The 25,893-nt window shown below is 47.2% G+C and overlaps 1 protein-coding gene across 1 annotated transcript in view; it reads right to left on the bottom strand.

The window, feature by feature from the left end:
* SHFL (shiftless antiviral inhibitor of ribosomal frameshifting) overlaps positions 1 to 5,104 on the bottom strand; it is a 28,257-nt gene extending 23,153 nt beyond the window's left edge. Inside the window, exon 1 of the mRNA XM_088479878.1 lies at positions 4,970 to 5,104. Within this exon, the coding sequence (XP_088336004.1) occupies positions 4,970 to 4,999 (30 nt within the window). The 5' untranslated portion in view covers positions 5,000 to 5,104. The remainder of the gene's footprint in view (positions 1 to 4,969) is intronic.
* Between the last annotated feature and the right edge of the window lie 20,789 nt (positions 5,105 to 25,893).

The raw sequence follows: 25,893 nt of genomic DNA, 5'->3' as shown, positions 1-25,893 counted from the left end.
TGAAGAGTTATTGTTCCATTGTTCATTAACTCGTTCCAGTTTGGATGGGCAATCCCCGTTCAAGGGCATTCGTTCCGATGTTGGAACGAATGCCAGTCGTCTAGGTGTGTACCCGGCTTTAGCATGCACCAGTTGCTATCTACAGACTAATTGGGCACTCAGGACTCGATCCACTTAGGAGCCAGTTGTACAATTCACCCCCCTCACAGCCCAATCTCACCCTGGACTCACATTTTTGTAGGCAGTCATATAATTACGGAGTAGCAATCTGTATTGTGGGAGGTGGCCATGAGTGGTACTGAGGTCTCTTCTGATCACCCCACCATTTACCCCTCCAAACTAAAGTCAAGAAATGACAAGAAATGTATCTGATAGAACGCGAGTGAGGCGGGTGGAGGTAAATATTTAGCATGAATATATTGAAAAGGTCTTCTCTATAAAGTGAAGAACAATGGTGGCGTTTCAAATGTGGTAACTCTCCCGGGGGAAGTCACTATGGGGAGTAATTATCAGTAACACCAAATCAGCACCAGTACATGTCATGTCATGTTATATCGCTGTTTCTTGCAGCAATACATGCTCAGGTACCACCTGTATTCATTAGACTCACCTGCCCAGCGAGGCACCACCGTTTCTCCCTCCTTGGCTGACGTAATAAGATGCACAGGTGTGTACTGTTCCCACTAGGCAGTTTTAGCGGGATGCGTGTCCTGCCCAATTTTAAAGTGGCAAAATGTAGAGGCGCACCCCTAAAGCAGCCTGACCTCTGCATTCCCTATCCGTGGGCCGCAGTGTTCCGTGGGTGGGAAAAATTGTGGTTACTGAACGCCACCGGGTGAATAGATTCCATGCGCATGTGCACGGGATCTATTCACAGTGAGGGGAGAGCTTGTGGGATACCCGGCAAGTGCTGGTGACACCCCCAAGTGTGATAATTTGGGGGCATGTCACGAGGACACGCCCCTCCTGGGTCAGCCACGTCCCCTTTTCAAGAGTGCACACGCCTTTGGGGCACGCAGAGAGTCCCTGCCCACACCTCAGCTCCCTGCCCTGCCCTTGGTCTAGCAAGAACACTAGGGGCGGGATGCACTAAATGGAAAATGCGTCAAAAACCCCGTTTCCAGGGTTTTACCGTTTTTCCCATATGCATTATTGGGTGTCCGCCGGGGCTCCGATGCAGAGGATAACGCGGGTCATTCCATGTCAAATCAACACACTGATTTTACCTCACCAGCTTAGATTTTGATAAAATTTGGTATATGGAGAGTATATATATAGTCTAAGAAAAATACAAAATATTATTTAAATATATCATGTAGTTTCCAAAATATGGCTAAGTAAAATTTTTAAAAATCGGTCAAAAACGCAGAACCAGCATATTTTCAAATTGCCGTAGCAGCTGTCCTAAGTAAGCCCGAGAGGTGGGAGCGGTGTCATTGTACTGTGTTTTTTGTGCCCTTTCCTATGATATACAACACAATAGGCTTTGTGAGGAAAAACTTTTTCCAAATTCAAACTGAAATTTTTGATCATGATTATCTGAAAAAGTGCATCGACACAAAAGTTCAAAACATTTCTGGAAATAGTATATACTAATGTTTAATGTTTGTCAAAATGTAAAAGTGGGAGGTCTGGGGTTCATAGCGCTGTATCACTGTGTGCATGCGCAGATGGACACCCGAGTCATAAACCTGGAAGTCCAGGGCGCAGCGCTGATCGCAAAGAACAGCTCTTATCGGAAGAGCTGTCCTATGCTGTACTGATCGCAAATGTTACTGCATATGTACAAATGCGATGTCATGGCGGTATGTACCGCATTATGTTAGTGCATCCCGCCCTAGGTGCAGCAGTCGTCTGTGCGTGCACATTGCTGTTTAACCTTGTGGGGATCCTGCTGCAGAGAGTTTGCTGGCTATAAGCTGGACGTAGTCAGCATCCCGACCGCCGTCATCCCGAAGGTAAGTATCGGCAGTTAGAGGTGGGTTAGGGTGCGGGGTTAGGCACTAGGGGGAGGGAGGCACCAGTGAGGGCGTGTTAGGTTTAGGGTGCGGGGAGGTTAGGCTTAGGCACCGGGAGGGAGGGTTAGGGTAAGGGTAGTGGTTAGGGTTAGTGCTAGCATACTTACCTATGGGTATCGGGATTCTGACTGTTGGTATTCTGACCAGCGGTATTCCCGACCGTCGGCAATCCATACCCAACCCTTATAAGCAGCCTACAGGTAACACTATTTTCAAGTGACATTATCTAACAGCAAAAAAATAGGGCTTTTTCACCACTGTGCAAATAGAGTTACATTTCCGTCCCCATAGAATCTATATATGTTGGTAAAGTACACAAAGTAGGATAAGGGAGTGTTAGGGTGTGTTAGGGAGAAGGAGTGATATTGATTTTTGCTGACACTTATGCTGGGCACACATTATACAATTTTAGGGCCAACCTGTCAGATATTGGGTCATTCACACATCGTATCTGTAATCGACATAGCGTGTTCTGAACACGCTATGTCGGTTCCATTGGAAAGGCAGTGTTCAGAATTTGTAGCGTGTACGGATATCGGTCCTAACCTGCATATATAAAACGTCACCTCAAACATTTGAGTCCAAGTGATCGTTTAAAATAAAGCAAATCTGAGGCCTGATTCAGCAATAGCGATTACGCACGCAGTCCCACTGCAAAGATATGCTGATTGCAATTGCAATGCCATACGCAGCCTAACATAAGGACACCCACTTTACCTTACACACATCCGAGTACCATCGCAGCCTCACTTACTCAGGAATTGCTAACCTCATCGCACGCAGTGACAGCCCAAGCTGTGTATGGCACTGCAGTGGCTAATTTATGCATGCCCCTGCAACAGCGTCCAAACGCACTGGCGCGCCTACGTTTCGCCAACCACCCCCCGTCACCACCCCTAAAAGGTACTTCCTGTCAATCACTCTGCGATGGGTCTGCGTAGTCACTGCGATCGCAGTCCCGATAACAGTGGGGGTTTTCGAGCATGTGGACTGCAATGCATACGCCTGCGCAGACCACAACAATCGGCCCATTCGAATGTGTAATCGCAATAGCGATCCTGGCTGAATCAGGCCAATTGTGTAGTGTGTAAGCTCCACATCTGGTGTTATCAGTGTTGCTTCGGTCCTCAGCAAATCTGTCAGGTGTGTTCCTAGCTGTACAATGCCCCAATGGCTCTTTACCGCGTCATAAATATACCGCCATGCAGTGCTTATTCTCTGACGGCACTCAGCAGTACCAGCAACTTTTTTGTGGTATCATTTTTCATTCATATAGCGGCTTCCTGAAGAAAGTGTCTGAAGACTTGTCTTGAGTATGGAATCCCCTATAAGGGCCATATTCAATATTGGGCGAAAAAGCCTGAGGTCTGACTTTTCGCCATCGTCGCCATTTTTGGAGGGGATAAAGTATCGGGCGCGTGCCCGCTTATCTCCGTATTCAATTAGGATCCTGCGATAACGGGACCCGGCAGAAAGGTAAGTATCGAAAAGTCCTGTCAATTTTCGGGAAATCATCCTGCCAAACCCCTAACGATGGTCTGACATGGGGGATCATGGGGGACATGGGGAATGACACCCCCCTAAAGATGGTCTGACATGGGGGATCATGGGGGACATGGTGGATGGCACCTCCCTAAAGATGGTCTTACATGGGGAGCCCTGATTTGGCTTGCTGAAGGTAAGTCGGGTTTTTAAATAGCTGCGGCAGATGCATAAATGCGCCTGTGAAGAAGTGATGAAGAATAGCACTTAGCTTTTTTTTGGCAAAAAATAACTACCTCCATCAAATTTGGGGTACATGAAAATGGGTGCAAGCATATTTTTAAGTCCCTAAAATGATTTTTTAAAATTGTTCAAAAATCCACCTGCCACAACCACCCGTATTCTAGAAAACACCTGCCGCGTACGCGGGGACCCGACCTGAAGGTATTTCGCTAGTTTTGAAGTTTGTCCCCCTTTTTTTTTTTGCCCCCAAAATGAAAGTAAATTTTTTGGGGTGTCCTGTGGATTTTTTTTTTTATTTCTTTTTACACAGATTACTTTTAGGGGACATTAAAAAGGCTGTAGGCTATTTTTTTTTTATTCTAAACCCAAAAACCCCAATTCTGCACTTTTTTTCGGCATGTATAAAATGGAGAAGACTTATCCAGGTTTTTTAACAAAGACTTTTCGCACGACGAAAGGTATTTGAAATTGAATATGGCTATAATTGAAACAGGCAAAAATGACGTCATCGGCGATACATTATCGCCGATAACGGACTTTTCGCCTCATATTGAATATGGCCCTAGTCTTGTGTCAACTTGTAACTTTAGGTGAGTACCTGCAACTTTATTTCTGAGTACTGGCACCACACTACCCATATGTCTGTAGCCGGCACTGACGGAATGTATTGAAAACCTTTTGGTGTAAATTTTTATACACACAATATTTTAGACTCAATTAATAAACAAGGGATGTGAGTGAGCTCTGCTGTACATAAATATCATAATACACTGGCAAAGCTTATATTGTACAGTGCGCAGGATGAGCATGGCTGCTAACTTGTTTCACTTCCAGGCATGATGCAGCTAAACCACATGACAGGTAGTGCTGCCTAGCCTGAGCGTAGGGGGCACCACAAATCCCAGCAACACACAACCATACCTAATTCCTTTCCGATGCTCCCCTCCAGTGTACAATGTGCAGATATTAGTGACACACTGCAGAAAACGCGGAACTGTGCATTGGGCCAACACTGGGTGAATAAAGACACCGGGAAAAGTTTTTACACTACTGTCAAAGGGAATTAATGGCAAGTGGGCAATACATAACCATCATGCATCCAGCAATACAGGAGAAGTAGACAGTACTGTAACATACTGAGCTCAGCATGCACATGTATGTACTATGCATGCACGCGTTATGGCATGTTCTAGTAGTATGAAGAATGCATGCAACATGTCACTCACCTCCAGCTCCTCTGCGAGGTTTCCCTGCATGATCGCGGCTCTCCGTGGAGGTTTGGAACCGTCCGGATCGGCCGCTGTCTGCGGGTACTGCTGTCTCTCGGGCTCTGGGAGATTATTCCGGGTCCGCCTACCAGAGGAGGAGACTACGGTACAGTGCGCGGATTTTACTGTATATATGGTAGTCTAACTATCTTCTCCCTGCACTGTTAGGAAGAGAGATGCTGTCTGAGTTATCTATTGTTTGCTGTTGCTGTAGAACTACAAGGTCCAGTATGCACAGCATGCTGGGATTTAAAGTTCTACGGCAGCTGCCTACCTGGCTCTCCCCTGGCGTATATTTACTAAAGTGCTGGTTTTTAGAAGTGGTGTTGTTGCCTATAGCAACCAAACAGATTCTAGCTATTATCTTCTAGAAGGTGCAAGATGAACGATAAGTAGAATCGGATTGGTTGCTATGGGCAACATCTCCACTTCTATAAACCCGCACTTTAGTAAATATGCCCCTAAATTGCTCACAAATCTTGCGGATGACAGCATACTGCGTGTGTGCCAAAGGAAGAAATGTTTTTCTGTGCATGAGCCGGCACGCGGAGTTCACTAGTGCATACGGAATAATCAGTCCAGCGACGGAGCACACTTTACGTGAAATGGGCGTATTTGGGCGGTGGGCATAAGATTGCGCAAAACTCTTCTGCCTCATGGGAGTGTAGTAGGCATGTATGCCGGCTTCCATGCCCGATCACAGCGCAGGGACGGAGATGGGTCACCTGTTTCAGCTGGATATTTTTTACCCGGCATGGAGTGAAAAATGGCGGCCGCATATGTCCGACTCAGAATCAGACCCTCTGCGCATTGCAGTTATGTCAGGAAGATTTTGGGGTCAATCCAATTAGGTGCGAATGGCGAGTATGTTTCTTGAAACTCGCAGACTTCGCAGCGAAGCGTGCGCCCGAGAATTCTCCAATCCAATTAAAAATGCCTATTCGCACTACTCGCAGCGGAGGGGTGCGAATTTACTGCCAAATGAGATTTGCGAGAAGTGCATGAAAATGTGTGGAGACCATCCTGGACCCCCCAAAATGGATAATTTCGTTAGCAGGACTGTATAGACGGCTGTTTGTGGCCACTAAAAAGGCACTGTAGGTTTTTAAATGGTGTGAAATGGCTGATTTGTGGGGGGGGGGGGGGGGGTTTGTAATGCAAGAAAATGATAAAAAACAAACTTTTTTCGTTTAATCTCAAACAAATTAAATGAAAAATGCAAATAAAAGTAGGAAAAAACTTAGGTGATTTTGGGGTACATTGAGGGCACCTTGAAAAATAAAAAAAAAATGCTAAAAACAATTATTTTTCAACTAAAAAATCATTGTAATTAACATTGGGGTGCCTAAACTAACCAAAAAGTTGATTTTGGGGTAATTTGAGGACTTTTTTTTTTACCCCCCAAAATTAAATGTAATTGGAAACTTCCAAATGCTTAATTACTCATTAGGGGGGGTGTCCAAGGGGTTCAGCACGGTGTCCCCAGATTTTAACCTTGAAATAAAGATTTTCCTTTCCATCTCAGGAGGTGCGAGTGGAAAGTTGGGAATACAGTCTGACTGATCAGTGCGAGTTGCTAATTGGATTGCAAAATAAATTTGCTATGCGAATTCGAAGTGAAAATAGCAACTCGCACATCGCCATTCACACCTAATTGGATTGACCCCTTATAATCCCATATTATTACAGTGGGCCTATGTTTTATTACATGTTATTGCATATTTGCATGCATATAACCAGGACTTTTTTTCACAGGGATATCTTTGTCTTTAGGTAAATAGGGAGGTCCATAGGTTAGACGCCAGTGATAAAAGTTTGTGCACTGACATTAACTCCTGTGCAAACAGAGTCTGCAAATATAGGGGATAAACTTGTGTTTGTTTTTTTCATGTAAGGTACAAATTAGTGATGTGCAGTGAGGTCAGTGGCTGGGGAGGCACATGTATAACACAGTTCTTATATCAAACCTCTGGAGCATAACAGGGAGTATGATAGCGGAGGGAGTATGACAGTGAGTATGATAGGGGAGGGAATATGACAGTGAGTATGATAGGGGAGGGAGTATGACAGTGAGTATGATAGGGGAGGGAGTATGATAGGGGAGGGAATATGACAGTGAGTATGATAGGGGAGGGAATATGATAGGGGAGGGAGTATGACAGTGAGTATGATAGGGGAGGGAGTATGATAGGGGAGGGAGTATGACAGTGAGTATGATAGGGGAGGGAGTATGACAGTGAGTATGATAGGGGAGGGAGTATGATAGGGGAGGGAGTATGATAGGGAAGGGAGTATGATAGGGGAGGGAGTATGACAGTGAGTATGATAGGGGAGGGAGTATGACAGTGAGTATGATAGGGGAGGGAATATGATAGGGGTGGGAGTATGATAGGGGAGGGAGTATGATAGGGGAGGGAATATGACAGTGAATATGATAGGGGAGGGAGTATGACAGTGAGTATGATAGGGGAGGGAGTATGACAGTGAGTATGATAGGGGAGGGAGTATGATAGGGGAGGGAATATGACAGAGAGCATGATAGGGGAGGGAATATGACGGGAGGGAGTATGATAGGGGAGGGAATATGACAGTGAGTATGATAGGGGAGGGAATATGATAGGGGAGGGAGTATGACAGTGAGTATGATAGGGGAGGGAATATGATAGGGGAGGGAGTATGATAGGGGAGGGAGTATGACAGTGAGTATGATAGGGGAGGGAGTATGACAGTGAGTATGATAGGGGAGGGAATATGATAGGGGTGGGAGTATGATAGGGGAGGGAATATGACAGTGAGTATGATAGTTGAGGGAGTATGATAGGTGAGGGAGTATGATAGGTGAGGGAATATGATAGGGGAGGGTGTATGACAGTGAGTATGATAGGGGAGGGAGTATGATAGGGGAGGGAATATGACAGTGAGTATGATAGGGGAGGGAGTATGATAAGGGAGGGAATATGATAGGGGAGGGAGTATGATAGGGGAGGGAATATGATAGGGGAGGGAGTATGATAGGGGAGGGAGTATGACAGTGAGTATGATAGGGGAGGGAGTATGACAGTGAGTATGATAGGGGAGGGAGTAGGATAGGGGAGGGAATATGACAGTGAGTATGATAGGGGAGGGAGTATGATAGGGGAGGGAATATGATAGGGGAGGGAGTATGACAGTGAGTATGATAGGGGAGGGAGTATGATAGGGGAGGAAATATGATATGGGAGGATGATAGGGGGGGAGTATGACAGTGAATATCTTAGAGGAGGGAATATGATAGGGGAGGCAGTATGATAGGGGAGGGAATATGACAGTGAGTATGATAGGGGAGGGAATATAATAGGGGAGGGAGCATGATAGGGGAGGGAGTATGATAGGGGAGGGAATATAATAGGGGAGGGAGCATGATAGGGGAGGGAGTATGACAGTGAGTTTGATAAGGGAGGGAATATGATAGGGGTGGGGGTATGATAGGAGAGCGAGTATGACAGTGAGTATGATTGGGGAGGGAGTATGACAGGGAGTATGATAGGGGAGGGAATACAATAAGGGAGGGAGTATGATAGTGGAGGGAGCATGATAGGGGAGGGAGTATGACAGTGAGTATGATAGGGGAGGGAATATGATAGGGGTGGGAGTATGATAGAGGAGGGAGTATGACAGTGAGTATGATAGGGGACATAGTATGATAGGGGAGGGAGTATGACAGTGAGTATGATAGGGGAGGGAATAAGACAGTGAGTATGATAGGTTAGGGAGTATAATAGGGGAGGGAATATGACAGTGAGTATGATAGGGGAGGGAATATGACAGTGAGTATGATAGGGGAGGGAGTATGACAGTGAGTATGATAGGGGAGGGAATATGACAGTGAGTATGATAAGAGAGGGAATATGACAGGGAGTATGATAGGGGAGGGAATATGACGGGGAGTATGATAGGGGAGGGAGTATGATAGGGGAGGGAATATGACAGTGAGTATGATAGGGGACGGAGTTTGACAGTGAGTATGATAGGGGAGGGAATATGACAGGGAGTATGATAGGGGAGGGAATATGACAGGGAGTATGATAGGGGAGGGAGTATGACAGTGAGTATGATAGGGGAGGGAGTATGATAGGAGAGGGAGTATGACAGTGAGAATGATAGGGAAGGGAGTATGATAGGGGAGGGAATACAATAAGGGAGTGAGTATGATAGGGGAGGGAGCATGATAGGGGAGGGAGTATGATAGGGGAGGGAGCATGATAGGGGAGGGAGTATAATAGGGGAGGGAGCATGATAGGGGAGGGAGTATGATAGGGGAGGGAGTATAATAGGGGAGGGAGCATGATAGGGGAGGGAGTATGATAGGGGTGGGAGTATGATAGGGGAGGGAGTATGACAGTGAGTATGATAGGGGAGGGAGTATGACAGTGAGTATGATAGGGGAAGGAGTATGATAGGGGAGGGAGTATGACAGTGAGTATGATAGGGGAGGGAGTATGACAGTGAATATGATAGGGGAGAGAATATGACAGTGAGTATGAAAAGGGAGGGAATATGACAGGGAGCATGATAGGGGAGGGAATATAATAGGGGAGGGAGCATGATAGGGGAGGGAGTATGACAGTGAGTATGATAGGGGAGGGAATACAATAAGGGAGTGAGCATGATAGGGGAGGGAGTATGACAGTGAGTATGATAGGGGAGGGAGTATGACAGTGAGTATGATAGGGGAGGGAATATGACAGTCAGTATGATAAGGGAAGGAATATGACAGGGAGTATGATAGGGGAGGGAATATGACAGGCAGTATGATTGGGGAGGGAATATGATAGGGGAGCTAGTATGACAGTGAGTATGATAGGGGAGGCAGTATGATAGGGGAGGGAATATGACAGTGAGTATGATAGGGGAGGGAGCATGATAGGGGAGGGAGTATGATAGGGGAGGGAATATAATAGGGGAGGGAGCATGATAGGGGAGGGAGTATGACAGTGAGTTTGATAAGGGAGGGAATATGATAGGGGTGGGGGTATGATAGGAGAGCGAGTATGACAGTGAGTATGATTGGGGAGGGAGTATGACAGGGAGTATGATAGGGGAGGGAATACAATAAGGGAGGGAGTATGATAGTGGAGGGAGCATGATAGGGGAGGGAGTATGACAGTGAGTATGATAGGGGAGGGAATATGATAGGGGTGGGAGTATGATAGAGGAGGGAGTATGACAGTGAGTATGATAGGGGACATAGTATGATAAGGGAGGGAGTATGACAGTGAGTATGATAGGGGAGGGAATAAGACAGTGAGTATGATAGGTTAGGGAGTATAATAGGGGAGGGAATATGACAGTGAGTATGATAGGGGAGGGAGTATGACAGTGAGTATGATAGGGGAGGGAATATGACAGTGAGTATGATAGGGGAGGGAATATGACAGTGAGTATGATAGGGGAGGGAGTATGACAGTGAGTATGATAGGGGAGGGAATATGACAGTGAGTATGATAAGGGAGGGAATATGACAGGGAGTATGATAGGGGAGGGAATATGACGGGGAGTATGATAGGGGAGGGAATATGACAGTGAGTATGATAGGGGAGGGAATATGACAGTGAGTATGATAAGGGAGGGAATATGACAGGGAGTATGATAGGGGAGGGAATATGACAGGGAGTATGATAGGGGAGGGAGTATGACAGTGAGTATGATAGGGGAGGGAGTATGATAGGAGAGGAAGTATGACAGTGAGAATGATAGGGGAGGGAGTATGATAGGGGAGGGAATACAATAAGGGAGTGAGTATGATAGGGGAGGGAGTATGATAGGGGAGGGAGCATGATAGGGGAGGGAGTATGATAGGGGAGGGAGCATGATAGGGGAGGGAGTATAATAGGGGAGGGAGCATGATAGGGGAGGGAGTATGATAGGGGAGGGAGTATAATAGGGGAGGGAGTATGATAGGGGTGGGAGTATGATAGGGGAGGGAGTATGACAGTGAGTATGATAGGGGAGGGAGTATGACAGTGAGTATGATAGGGGAGGGAGTATGATAGGGGAGGGAGTATGACAGTGAGTATGATAGGGGAGGGAGTATGATAGTGAGTATGATAGGGGAGAGAATATGACAGTGAGTATGATAAGGGAGGGAATATGACAGGGAGCATGATAGGGGAGGGAGTATGACAGTGAGTATGATAGGGGAGGGAATACAATAAGGGAGTGAGCATGATAGGGGAGGGAATATGACGGGGAGTATGATAGGGGAGGGAGTATGATAAGGGAGGGAATATGACAGTGAGTATGATAGGGGAGGGAATATGACAGTGAGTATGATAAGGGAGGGAATATGACAGGGAGTATGATAGGGGAGGGAATATGACAGGGAGTATGATAGGGGAGGGAGTATGACAGTGAGTATGATAGGGGAGGGAGTATGATAGGAGAGGGAGTATGACAGTGAGTATGATAGGGGAGGGAATACAATAAGGGAGTGAGCATGATAGGGGAGGGAATATGACGGGGAGTATGATAGGGGAGGGAGTATGATAGGGGAGGGATTATGACAGTGAGTATGATAGGGGAGGGAATATGACAGTGAGTATGATAAGGGAGGGAATATGACAGGGAGTATGATAGGGGAGGGAATATGACAGGGAGTATGATAGGGGAGGGAGTATGACAGTGAGTATGATAGGGGAGGGAGTATGATAGGAGAGGGAGTATGACAGTGAGAATGATAGGGGAGGGAGTATGATAGGGGAGGGAATACAATAAGGGAGTGAGTATGATAGGGGAGGGAGTATGATAGGGGAGGGAGTATGATAGGGGAGGGAGTATAATAGGGGAGGGAGCATGATAGGGGAGGGAGTATAATAGGGGAGGGAGCATGATAGGGGAGGGAGTATGAAAGGGGTGGGAGTATGATAGGGGAGGGAGTATGACAGTGAGTATGATAGGGGAGGGAGTATGACAGTGAGTATGATAGGGGAGGGAGTATGATAGGGGAGGGAGTATGACAGTGAGTATGATAGGGGAGGGAGTATGATAGTGAGTATGAAAGGGGAGAGAATATGACAGTGAGTATGATAAGGGAGGGAATATGACAGGGAGCATGATAGGTGATGGAATATAATAGGGGAGGGAGCATGATATGGGAGGGAGTATGACAGTGAGTATGATAGGGGAGGGAATACTATAAGGGAGTGAGCATGATAGGGGAGGGAGTATGACAGTGAGTATGATAGGGGAGGGAGTATGATAGGGGTGGGAGTATGATAGGGGAGGGAGTATGATAGGGGAGGGAGTATGACAGTGAGTATGATAGGGGAGGGAGTATGACAGTGAGTATGATAGGGGAGGGAATATGACAGTGAGTATGATAAGGGAAGGAATATGACAGGGAGTATGATAGGGGAGGGAATATGACAGGCAGTATGATTGGGGAGGGAATATTATAGGGGAGCTAGTATGACAGTGAGTATGATAGGGGAGGGAGTATGATAGGGGAGGGAGTATGACAGTGAGTATGATAGGGGAGGGAATATGATAGGGGTGGGAGTACGACAGGGGAGGGAGTATGACAGTAAGTATGATAGGGGAGGGAGTATGACAGTGAGTATGATAGGGGAGGGAGTATGATAGGTGAGTGAGTATGATAGGGGTGGGAATATGATAGGGGAGGGTGTATGACAGTGACTATGATAAGGGAGGGAGTATGATAGGTGAGGGAGTATGACAGTGAGTATGATAGGGGAGGGAATATGATAGGGGTGGCAGTATGATAGGGGAGGGAATATGACAGTGAGTATGATAGGGGAGGGAATATGATAGGGGAGGGAATATGATAAGGGAGGGTGTATGACAGTGAGCATGATAGGGGAGGGAGTATGATAGGGAAGGGAGTATGATAGGGGAGGGAGTATGATAGAGAAGGGAGTATGATAGGGGAGGGAGTATGACAGGGGAGGGAATATGACAGTGAGTATGAAAGGGGAGGGAGTATGACAGTGAGTATGATAGCGGAGGGAATATGACAGTGGGTATGACAGGGGAGGGAGTATGATAGGGGAGGGAGTATGATAGGGGAGGGAGTATGATAGGGGAGGGAATATGATAGGGGAGGGAGTATGTTAGGGGAGGGAATATGATAGGGGAGGGAGTATGACAGTGAGTATGATAGGGGAGGGTGTATGACAGTGAGTATGATAGGGGAGGTAGTATGATAGGGGAGGGAATATGATAGGGGAGGGAGTATGTTAGGGGAGGGAATATGATAGGGGAGGGAGTATGACAGTGAGTATGATAGGGGAGGGTGTATGACAGTGAGTATGATAGGGGAGGGAGTATGATAGGGGAGTGAGTATGATAGGGAGGGAGTATTATAGGGGAGGGAATATGATAGGGGAGGGAGATTGATAGGGGAGGGAGTATGATAAGGGAGGAAATATGATAGGGGAGGGAGTATGATAGGGGAGGGAGTATGACAGTGAATATGATAGAGGAGGGAATATGATAGGGGAGGCAGTATGATAGGGGAGGGAATATTACAGTGAGTATGATAGAGGAGGGAATACAATAAGTGAGGGAGCATGATAGGGGAGGGAGTATGATAGGGGAGGGAATATAATAGGGGAGGGAGCATGATAAGGGAGGGAGTATGACAGTGAGTATGATAAGGGAGGGAATATGATAGGGGTGGGGGTATGATAGGAGAGCGAGTATGACAGTGAGTATGAGGGGAGGGAGTATGACAGTGAGTATGATAGGGGAGGGAATATAATAGGGGAGGGAGCATGATAGGGGAGGGAGTATGATAGGGGAGGGAGCATGATAGGGGAGGGAGTATGACAGTGAGTTTGATAAGTGAGGGAATATGATAGGGGTGGGGGTATGATAGGAGAGCGACTATGACAGTGAGTATGATAGGGGAGGGAGTATGATAGTGAGTATGATAGGGGAGGGAATATAATAGGGGAGGGAGTATGACAGGGAGTATGATAAGGGAGGGAGCATGACAGGGAGTATGATAGGGGAGGGAATACAATAAGGGAGGGAGTATGATAGTGGAGGGAGCATGATAGGGGAGGGAGTATGACAGTGAGTATGATAGGGGAGGGAATATGATAGGGGTGGGAGTATGATAGAGGAGGGAGTATGACAGTGAGTATGATAGGGGACATAGTATGATAGGGGAGGGAGTATGACAGTGAGTATGATAGGGGAGGGAATAAGACAGTGAGTATGATAGGTTAGGGAGTATAATAGGGGAGGGAATATGACAGTGAGTATGATAGGGGAGGGAGTATGACAGTGAGTATGATAGGGGAGGGAATATGACAGTGAGTATGATAGGGGAGGGAATATGACAGTGAGTATGATAGGGGAGGGAGTATGACAGTGAGTATGATAGGGGAGGGAATATGACAGTGAGTATGATAAGGGAGGGAATATGACAGGGAGTATGATAGGAGAGGGAATATGACGGGGAGTATGATAGGGGAGGGAATATGACAGTGAGTATGATAGGGGAGGGAATATGACAGTGAGTATGATAGGGGAGGGAATATGACAGGGAGTATGATAGGGGAGGGAATATGACAGGGAGTATGATAGGGGAGGGAGTATGACAGTGAGTATGATAGGGGAGGGAGTATGATAGGAGAGGAAGTATGACAGTGAGAATGATAGGGGAGGGAGTATGATAGGGGAGGGAATACAATAAGGGAGTGAGTATGATAGGGGAGGGAGTATGATAGGGGAGGGAGCATGATAGGGGAGGGAGTATGATAGGGGAGGGAGCATGATAGGGGAGGGAGTATAATAGGGGAGGGAGCATGATAGGGGAGGGAGTATGATAGGGGAGGGAGTATAATAGGGGAGGGAGTATGATAGGTTTGGGAGTATGATAGGGGAGGGAGTATGACAGTGAGTATGATAGGGGAGGGAGTATGACAGTGAGTATGATAGGGGAGGGAGTATGATAGGGGAGGGAGTATGACAGTGAGTATGATAGGGGAGGGAGTATGACAGTGAGTATGATAGGGGAGAGAATATGACAGTGAGTATGATAAGGGAGGGATTATGACAGGGAGCATGATAGGGGAGGGAATATAATAGGGGAGGGAGCATGATAGGGGAGGGAGTATGACAGTGAGTATGATAGGGGAGGGAATACAATAAGGGAGTGAGCATGATAGGGGAGGGAATATGACGGGGAGTATGATAGGGGAGGGAATATGACAGTGAGTATGATAAGGGAGGGAATATGACAGGGAGTATGATAGGGGAGGGAATATGACAGGGAGTATGATAGGGGAGGGAGTATGACAGTGAGTATGATAGGGGAGGGAGTATGATAGGAGAGGGAGTATGACAGTGAGAATGATAGGGGAGGGAGTATGATAGGGGAGGGAATACAATAAGGGAGTGAGTATGATAGGGGAGGGAGTATGATAGGGGAGGGTGCATGATAGGGGAGGGAGTATGATAGGGGAGGGAGCATGATAGGGGAGGGAGTATAATAGGGGAGGGAGCATGATAGGGGAGGGAGTATGATAGGGGAGGGAGTATAATAGGGGAGGGAGCATGATAGGGGAGGGAGAATGAAAGGGGTGGGAGTATGATAGGGGAGGGAGTATGACAGTGAGTATGATAGGGGAGGGAGTATGACAGTGAGTATGATAGGGGAGGGAGTATGATAGGGGAGGGAGTATGACAGTGAGTATGATAGGGGAGGGAGTATGACAGTGAGTATGAAAGGGGAGAGAATATGACAGTGAGTATGATAAGGGAGGGAATATGACAGGGAGCATGATAGTGGACGGAATATAATAGGGGAGGGAGCATGATAGGGGAGGGAGTATGACAGTGAGTATGATAGGGGAGGGAATACAATAAGGGAGTGAGCATGATAGGGGAGGGAGTATGACAGTGAGTATGATAGGGGAGGGAGTATGATAGGGGTGGGAGTATGATAGGGGAGGGAGTATGATAGGGGAGGGAGTATGACAGTGAGTATGATAGGGGAGGGAGTATGACAGTGAGTATGATAGGGGAGGGAATATGACAGTGAGTATGATAAGGGAAGGAATATGACAGGGAGTATGATAGGGGAGGGAATATGACAGGCAGTATGATTGGGGAGGGAATATTATAGGGGAGCTAGTATGACAGTGAGTATGATAGGGGAGGGAGTATGATAGGGGAGGGAGTATGACAGTGAGTATGATAGGGGAGGGAATATGATAGGGGTGGGAGTACGATAGGGGAGGGAGTATGACAGTAAGTATGATAGGGGAGGGAGTATGACAGTGAGTATGATAGGGGAGGGAGTATGATAGGTGAGTGAGTATGATAGGGGTGGGAATATGATAGGGGAGGGTGTATGACAGTGACTATGATAAGGGAGGGAGTATGATAGGTGAGGGAGTATGACAGTGACTATGATAGGGGAGGGAATATGATAGGGGTGGCAGTATGATAGGGGAGGGAATATGACAGTGAGTATGATAGGGGAGGGAATATGATAGGGGAGGGAATATGATAAGGGAGGGTGTATGACAGTGAGCATGATAGGGGAGGGAGTATGATAGGGAAGGGAGTATGATAGGGGAGGGAGTATGATAGGGAAGGGAGTATGATAGGGGAGGGAGTATGACAGGGGAGGGAATATGACAGTGAGTATGAAAGGGGAGGGAGTATGACAGTGAGTATGATAGCGGAGGGAATATGACAGTGAGTATGACAGGGGAGGGAGTATGATAGGGGAGGGAGTATGATAGGGGAGGGAGTATGATAGGGAGGGAATATGATAGGGGAGGGAGTATGTTAGGGGAGGGAATATGATAGGGGAGGGAGTATGACAGTGAGTATGATAGGGGAGGGTGTATGACAGTGAGTACGATAGGGGAGGTAGTATGATAGGGGAGGGAATATGATAGGGGAGGGAGTATGATAGGGGAGGGAATATGATAGGGGAGGGAGTATGACAGTGAGTATGATAGGGGAGGGAGTATGACAGTGAGTATGATAGGGGAGGGAATATGACAGTGAGTATGATAAGGGAAGGAATATGACAGGGAGTATGATCGGGGAGGGAATATGACAGGCAGTATGATTGGGGAGGGAATATTATAGGGGAGCTAGTATGACAGTGAGTATGATAGGGGAGGGAGTATGATAGGGGAGGGAGTATGACAGTGAGTATGATAGGGGAGGGAATATGATAGAGGTGGGAGTACGATAGGGGAGGGAGTATGACAGTAAGTATGATAGGGGAGGGAGTATGACAGTGAGTATGATAGGGGAGGGAGTATGATAGGTGAGTGAGTATGATAGGGGTGGGAATATGATAGGGGAGGGTGTATGACAGTGACTATGATAAGGGAGGGAGTATGATAGGTGAGGGAGTATGACAGTGACTATGATAGGGGAGGGAATATGATAGGGGTGGCAGTATGATAGGGGAGGGAATATGACAGTGAGTATGATAGGGGAGGGAATATGATAGGGGAGGGAATATGATAAGGGAGGGTGTATGACAGTGAGCATGATAGGGGAGGGAGTATGATAGGGAAGGGAGTATGATAGGGGAGGGAGTATGATAGGGAAGGGAGTATGATAGGGGAGGGAGTATGACAGGGGAGGGAATATGACAGTGAGTATGAAAGGGGAGGGAGTATGACAGTGAGTATGATAGCGGAGGGAATATGACAGTGAGTATGACAGGGGAGGGAGTATGATAGGGGAGGGAGTATGATAGGGGAGGGAGTATGATAGGGAGGGAATATGATAGGGGAGGGAGTATGTTAGGGGAGGGAATATGATAGGGGAGGGAGTATGACAGTGAGTATGATAGGGGAGGGTGTATGACAGTGAGTATGATAGGGGAGGTAGTATGATAGGGGAGGGAATATGATAGGGGAGGGAGTATGATAGGGGAGGGAATATGATAGGGGAGGGAGTATGACAGTGAGTATGATAGGGGAGGGAGTATGATAGGGGAGTGAGTATGATAGGGAGGGAGTATTATAGGGGAGGGAATATGATAGGGGAGGGAGATTGATAGGGGAGGGAGTATGATAGGGGAGGAAATATGATAGGGGAGGGAGTATGATAGGGGAGGGAGTATGACAGTGAATATGATAGAGGAGGGAATATGATAGGGGAGGCAGTATGATAGGGGAGGGAATATTACAGTGAGTATGATAGAGGAGGGAATACAATAAGTGAGGGAGCATGATAGGGGAGGGAGTATGATAGGGGAGGGAATATAATAGGGGAGGGAGCATGATAAGGGAGGGAGTATGACAGTGAGTATGATAAGGGAGGGAATATGATAGGGGTGGGGGTATGATAGGAGAGCGAGTATGACAGTGAGTATGAGGGGAGGGAGTATGACAGTGAGTATGATAGGGGAGGGAATATAATAGGGGAGGGAGCATGATAGGGGAGGGAGTATGATAGGGGAGGGAGCATGATAGGGGAGGGAGTATGACAGTGAGTTTGATAAGTGAGTGAATATGATGGGGTGGGGGTATGATAGGAGAGCGAGTATGACAGTGAGTATGATAGGGGAGGGAGTATGATAGTGAGTATGATAGGGGAGGGAATATAATAGGGGAGGGAGTATGACAGGGAGTATGATAAGGGAGGGAGCATGACAGGGAGTATGATAGGGGAGGGAGTATGACAGGGAGTATGATAAGGGAGGGAATACAATAAGGGAGGGAGTATGATAGTGGAGGGAGCATGATAGGGGAGGGAGTATGACAGTGAGTATGATAAGGGAGGGAATATGATAGGGGTGGGAGTATGATAGAAGAGGGGGTATGACAGTGAGTATGATAGGGGAGGGAATATGACAGTGAGTATGATAGGTTATAGAGTATAATAGGGGAGGGAATATGACAGTGAGTATGATAGGGGAGGGTGTATGACAGTGAGTATGATAGGGGAGGGAGTATGGTAGGGGAGGGAATATGATAGGGGAGGGAGTATGATGGGGGAGGGAATATGACAGTGAGTATGATAGGGGAGGGAGTATGATAGGGGAGGGAATATGATAGGGGAGGGAGTATGTTAGGGGAGGGAATATGATAGGGGAGGGAGTATGACAGTGAGTATGATAGAGGAGGGTGTATGACAGTGAGTATGATAGGGGAGGGAGTATGGTAAGGGAGGGAATATGATAGGGGAGGGAGTATGATGGGGGAGGGAATATGATAGGGGAGGGAGTATGACAGTGAGTATGATAGGGGAGGGAGTATGATAGGGGAGGGAATATGATAGGGGAGGGAGTATGACAGTGAGTATGATAGGGGAGGGTGTATGATAGGGGAGGTAATATGACAGTGAGTATGATAGGGAGGGAGTATGATAGGGGAGGGAATATGATAGGGGAGGGAGTATGATAGGGGAGGGAGTATGATAGGGGAGGAAATATGATAGGGGAGGGAGTATGATAGGGGAGGGAGTATGACAGTGAATATGATAGAGGAGGGAATATGATAGGGGAGGCAGTATGATAGGGGAGGGAAAATTACAGTAAGTATGATAGAGGAGGGAATACAATAAGGGAGGGAGCATGATAGGGGAGGGAGTATGATAGGGGAGGGAATATAATAGGGGAGGGAGCATGATAATGGAGGGAGTATGACAGTGAGAATGATAAGGGAGGGAATATGATAGGGGTGGGGGTATGATAGGAGAGCGAGTATGACAGTGAGTTTGAGGGGAGGGAGTATGACAGTGAGTATGATAGGGGAGGGAATATAATAGGGGAGGGAGCATGATAGGGGAGGGAGTATGATAGGGGAGGGAATATAATAGGGGAGGGAGCATGATAGGGGAGGGAGTATGACAGTGAGTTTGATAAGTGAGGGAATATGATAGGGGTGGGGGCATGATAGGAGAGCGAGTATGACAGTGAGTATGATAGGGGAGGGAGTATAATAGGGGAGGGAGTATGACAGGGAGTATGATAAGGGAGGGAGCATGACAGGGAGTATGATAGGGGAGGGAGTATGACAGGGAGTATGATAGGGGAGGGAATACAATTAGGAAGGGAGTATGATAGTGGAGGGAGCATGATAGGGGAGTGAGTATGATAGGGGAGGGAGTATGACAGTGAGTATGATAGGGGAGGGAATATGACAGTGAGTATGATAGGTTATGGAGTATAATAGGGGAGGGAATATGACAGTGAGTATGATAGGGGAGGGAATATGACAGTGAGTATTATAGGGGAGGGAGTATGACAGTGAGCTTGACAGGGGAGGGAATATGACAGTGAGTATGATAAGGGAGGGAATATGACAGGGAATGTGATAGGGGAGGGAATATGACGGGGAGTATGATAAGGGAGGGAATATGACAGTGAGTATGATAGGGGAGGGAGTATGACAGTGAGTATGATAGTGGAGGGAATATGACAGGGGAGGGAGTATGATAGGGGAGGGAATATGACAGTGAGTATGATAGCGGAGGGAATATGATAGGGGAGGGAGTATGATAGGGGAGGGAATATGACAGTGAGTATGATAGGGGAGGGAATATGACAGGGGAGGGAGTATGATAGGGGAGGGAATATGACAGTGAGTATGATAGGGGAGGGAGTATGACAGTGAGTATGATAGGGGAGGGAGTATGATAGGGGAGGGAGTATGATAGGGAAGGGAGTATGATAGAGGAGGGAGTATGATAGGGAAGGGAGTATGATAGGGGAGGGAATATGATAGGGGAGGGAGTATGATAGGGGAGGGAGTATGACAGTGAGTATGATAGGGGAGGGAGTATGACAGTGAGTATGATAGGGGAGGGAATATGATAGGGGTGGGAGTATGATAAGGGAGGGAATATGACAGTGAGTATGATAGGGGAGGGAGTATGATAGGTGAGGGAGTATGATAGGTGAGGGTGTATGACAGTGAGTATGATAGGGGAGGGAGTATGATAGGTGAGGGAGTATGATAGGGGAGGGAGTATGACAGTGAGTATGATAGGGGAGGGAATATGATAGGGGTGGGAGTATGATAGGGGAGGGAATATGACAGTGAGTATGATAGGGGAGTGAATATGATAGGGGAGGGAATATGATAAGGGAGGGTGTATGACAGTGAGTATGATAGGTGAGGGAGTATGATAGGTGAGGGAGTATGATAGGGAAGGGAGTATGATAGGGGAGGGAGTATGATAGGGAAGGGAGTATGATAGGGGAGGGAGTTTGATAGGGGAGGGAATATGACAGTGAGTATGATAGGGGAGGGAATATGATAGGGGAGGGAATATGACAGTGAGTATGACAGGGGAGGGAGTATGATAGGGGAGGGAATATGATAGGGGAGGGAGTATGATAGGGGAGGGAGTTTGACAGTGAGTATGATAGAGGAGGGAATATGATAGGGGAGGGAGTGTGACAGTGAGTATGATAGGGGAGGGAATATGATAGGGGAGGGTGTATGACAGTGAGTATGATAGGGGAGGGAGTATGATAAGGGAGGGAATATGATAGGGGAGGGAGTATGATAGGGGAGGGAATATGATAGGGGAGGGAATATGACAGTGAGTATGATAGGGGAGGGAGTATGATAGGGGAGGGAATATGATAGGGGAGGGAGTATGACAGTGAGTATGATAGGGGAGGGAGTATGATAGGGGAGGAAATATGATAGGGGAGGGAGTATGATAAGGGGGGGAGTATGACAGTGAATATGATAGAGGAGGGAATATGATATGGGAGGCAGTATGATAGGGGAGGGAATATGACAGTGAGTATGATAGGGGAGGGAATATGATAGGGGAGGGAGTATGACAGTGAGTATGATAGGGGAGGGAGTAGGATAGGGGAGGGAATATGACAGTGAGTATGATAGGGGAGGGAGTATGATAGGGGAGGGAATATGATAGGGGAGGGAGTATGATAGGGGAGGGAATATGATAGGGGAGGGAGTATGACAGTGAGAATGATAGGGGAGGGAATATGATAGGGTAGGGAGTATGACAGTGAGTATGATAGGGGAGGGAGTAGGATAGGGGAGGGAATATGACAGTGAGTATGATAGGGGAGGGAGTATGATAGGGGAGGGAATATGATAGGGGAGGGAGTATGACAGTGAGTATGATAGGGGAGGGAGTAAGATAGGGGAGGGAATATGATAGGGGTGGGAGTATGATAAGGGTGGGAGTATGACAGTGAATATGATAGAGGAGGGAATATGATAGGGGAGGCAGTATGATAGGGGAGGGAATATGACAGTGAGTATGATAGGGGAGGGTGTATGACAGTGAGTATGATAGGGGAGGGAGTATGGTAGGGGAGGGATTATGATGGGGGAGGGAATATGATAGGGGAGGGAGTATGACAGTGAGTATGATAGGGGAGGGAGTATGATAGGGGAGGGAATATGATAGGGGAGGGAGTATGTTAGGGGAGGGAATATGATAGGGGAGGGAGTATGATAGGGGAGGGTGTATGACAGTGAGTATGATAGGGGAGGGAGTATGGTAGGGGAGGGAATATGATAGGGGAGGGAGTATGATGGGGGAGGGAATATGATAGGGGAGGGAGTATGACAGTGAGTATGATAGGGGAGGGAGTATGATAGGGGAGGGAATATGATAGGGGAGGGAGTATGACAGTGAGTATGATAGGGGAGGGGGTATGATAGGGGAGGTAATATGACAGTGAGTATGATAGGGAGGGAGTATGATAGGGGAGGGAATATGATAGTGGAGGGAGTATGATAGGGGAGGGAGTATGATAGGGGAGGAAATATGATAGGGGAGGTAGTATGATAGGGGAGGGAGTATGACAGTGAATATGATAGAGCAGGGAATATGATAGGGGAAGCAGTATGATAGGGGAGGGAATATTACAGTAAGTATGATAGAGGAGGGAATACAGTAAGGGAGGGAGCATGATAGGGGAGGGAATATAATAGGGGAGGGAGCATGATAATGGAGGGAGTATGACAGTGAGTATGATAAGGGAGGGAATATGATAGGGGTGGGGGTATGATAGGAGAGCGAGTATGACAGTGAGTATGAGGGGAGGGAGTATGACAGTGAGTAAGATAGGGGAGGGAATATAATAGGGGAGGGAGCATGATAGGGGAGGGAGTATGATAGGGGAGGGAATATAATAGGGGAGGGAGCATGATAGGGGAGGCAGTATGACAGTCAGTTTGATAAGTGAGGGAATATGATAGGGGTGGGGGCATGATAGGAGAGCGAGTATGACAGTGAGTATGATAGGGGAGGGAGTATGATAGTGAGTATGATAGGGGAGGGAATATAATAGGGGAGGGAGTATGACAGGGAGTATGATAAGGGAGGGAGCATGACAGGGAGTATGATAGGGGAGGGAGTATGACAGGGAGTATGATAGGGGAGGGAATACATATGATAGTGGAGGGAGCATGATAGGGGAGTGAGTATGATAGGGGAGGGAGTATGACAGTGAGTATGATAGGGGAGGGAATATGACAGTGAGTATGATAGGTTATGGAGTATAATAGGGGAGGTAATATGACAGTGAGTATGATAGGGGAGGGAATATGACAGTGAGTTTTATAGGGGAGGGAGTATGACAGTGAGCTTGATAGGGGAGGGAATATGACAGTGAGTATGATAAGGAAGGGAATATGACAGGGAATGTGATAGGGGAGGGAATATGACGGGGAGTATGATAGGGGAGGGAATATGACAGTGAGTATGATAGGGGAGGGAGTATGACAGTGAGTATGATAGGGGAGGGAATATGACAGGGGAGGGAGTATGATAGGGGAGGGAATATGACAGTGAGTATGATAGGGGAGGGAATATGATAGGGGAGGGAGTATGATAGGGGAGGGAATATGACAGTGAGTATGATAGGGGAGGGAATATGACAGGGGAGGGAGTATGATAGGGGAGGGAATATGACAGTGAGTATGATAGGGGAGGGAGTATGATAGGGGAGGGAGTATGATAGGGAAGGGAGTATGATAAAGGAGGGAGTATGATAGGGAAGGGAGTATGATAGGGGAGGGAGTATGATAGGGGAGGGAGTATGACAGTGAGTATGATAGGGGAGGGAGTATGACAGTGAGTATGATAGGGGAGGGAATATGATAGGGGTGGGAGTATGATAAGGGAGGGAATATGACAGTGAGTATGATAGGGGAGGGAGTATGATAGGTGAGGGAGTATGATAGGTGAGGGTGTATGACAGTGAGTATGATAGGGGAGGGAGTATGATAGGTGAGGGAGTATGATAGGGGAGGGAGTATGACAGTGAGTATGATAGGGGAGGGAATATGATAGGGGTGGGAGTATGATAGGGGAGGGAATATGACAGTGAGTATGATAGGGGAGTGAATATGATAGGGGAGGGAATATGATAAGGGAGGGTGTATGACAGTGAGTATGATAGGTGAGGGAGTATGATAGGTGAGGGAGTATGATACGGAAGGGAGTATGATAGGGGAGGGAGTATGATAGGGAAGGTAGTATGCTAGGGGAGGGAGTTTGATAGGGGAGGGAATATGACAGTGAGTATGATAGGGGAGGGAATATGATAGGGGAGGGAATATGACAGTAAGTATGACAGGGGAGGGAGTATGATAGGGGAGGGAATATGATAGGGGAGGGAGTATGATAGGGGAGGGAATATGATAGGGGAGGGAGTATGATAGGTGAGGGAGTTTGACAGTGAGTATGATAGAGGAGGGAATATGATAGGGGAGGGAGTATGACAGTGAGTATGATAGGGGAGGGAATATGATAGGGGAGGGTGTATGACAGTGAGTATGATAGGGGAGAGAGTATGATAAGGGAGGGAATATGATAGGGGAGGGAGTATGATAGGGGAGGGAATATGATAGGGGAGGGAGTATGACAGTGAGTATGATAGGGGAGGGAATATGATAGGGGAGGGAGTATGACAGTGAGTATGATAGGGGAGGGAGTAGGATAGGGGAGGGAATATGACAGTGAGTATGATAGGGGAGGGAGTATGATAGGGGAGGGAATATGATAGGGGAGGGAGTATGACAGTGAGTATGATAGGGGAGGGAGTATGATAGGGGAGGAAATATGATAGGGGAGGGAGTATGATAACGGGGGGAGTATGACAGTGAATATGATAGAGGAGGGAATATGATAGGGGAGGCAGTATGATAGGGGAGGGAATATGACAGTGAGTATGATAGAGGAGGGAATACAATAAGGGAGGGAGCATGATAGGGGAGGGAGTATGATAGGGAAGGGAATATAATAGGGGAGGGAGCATGATAAGGGAAGGAGTATGACAGTGAGTATGAGAAGGGAGGGAATATGATAGGGGTGGGGGTATGATAGTAGAGCGAGTATGACAGTAAGTATGAGGGGAGGGAGTATGACAGTGAGTATGATAGGGGAGGGAATATAATAGGGGAGGGAGCATGATAGGGGAGGGAGTATGATAGGGGAGGGAATATAATAGGGGAGTGAGCATGATAGGGGAGGGAGTATGACAGTGAGTTTGATAAGTGAGGGAATATAATAGGGGTGGGGGTATGATAGGAGAGCGAGTATGACAGTGAGTATGATAGGGGAGGGAGTATGACAGGGAGTATGATAAGGGAGGGAGCATGACAGGGAGTATGATAGGGGAGGGAGTATGACAGGGAGTATGATAGGGGAGGGAATACAATAAGGGAGGGAGTATGATAGTGGAGGGAGCATGATAGGGGAGGGAGTATGACAGTGAGTATGATAGGGGAGGGAATATGATAGGGGTGGGAGTATGATAGAGGAGGGAGTATGACAGTGAGTATGATAGGGGACATAGTATGATAGGGGAGGGAGTATGACAGTGAGTATGATAGGGGAGGGAATAAGACAGTGAGTATGATAGGTTAGGGAGTATAATAGGGGAGGGAATA

This window comes from Taudactylus pleione, unplaced genomic scaffold, assembly GCF_031769625.1.
Source record: "Taudactylus pleione unplaced genomic scaffold, aTauple2 ptg000248l, whole genome shotgun sequence".
NCBI classification, from domain to species: Eukaryota; Metazoa; Chordata; class Amphibia; order Anura; family Myobatrachidae; genus Taudactylus; species Taudactylus pleione.
Note: the sequence above shows the minus strand (reverse complement) of the source record. Positions and strands in the feature narration are given on the sequence as shown.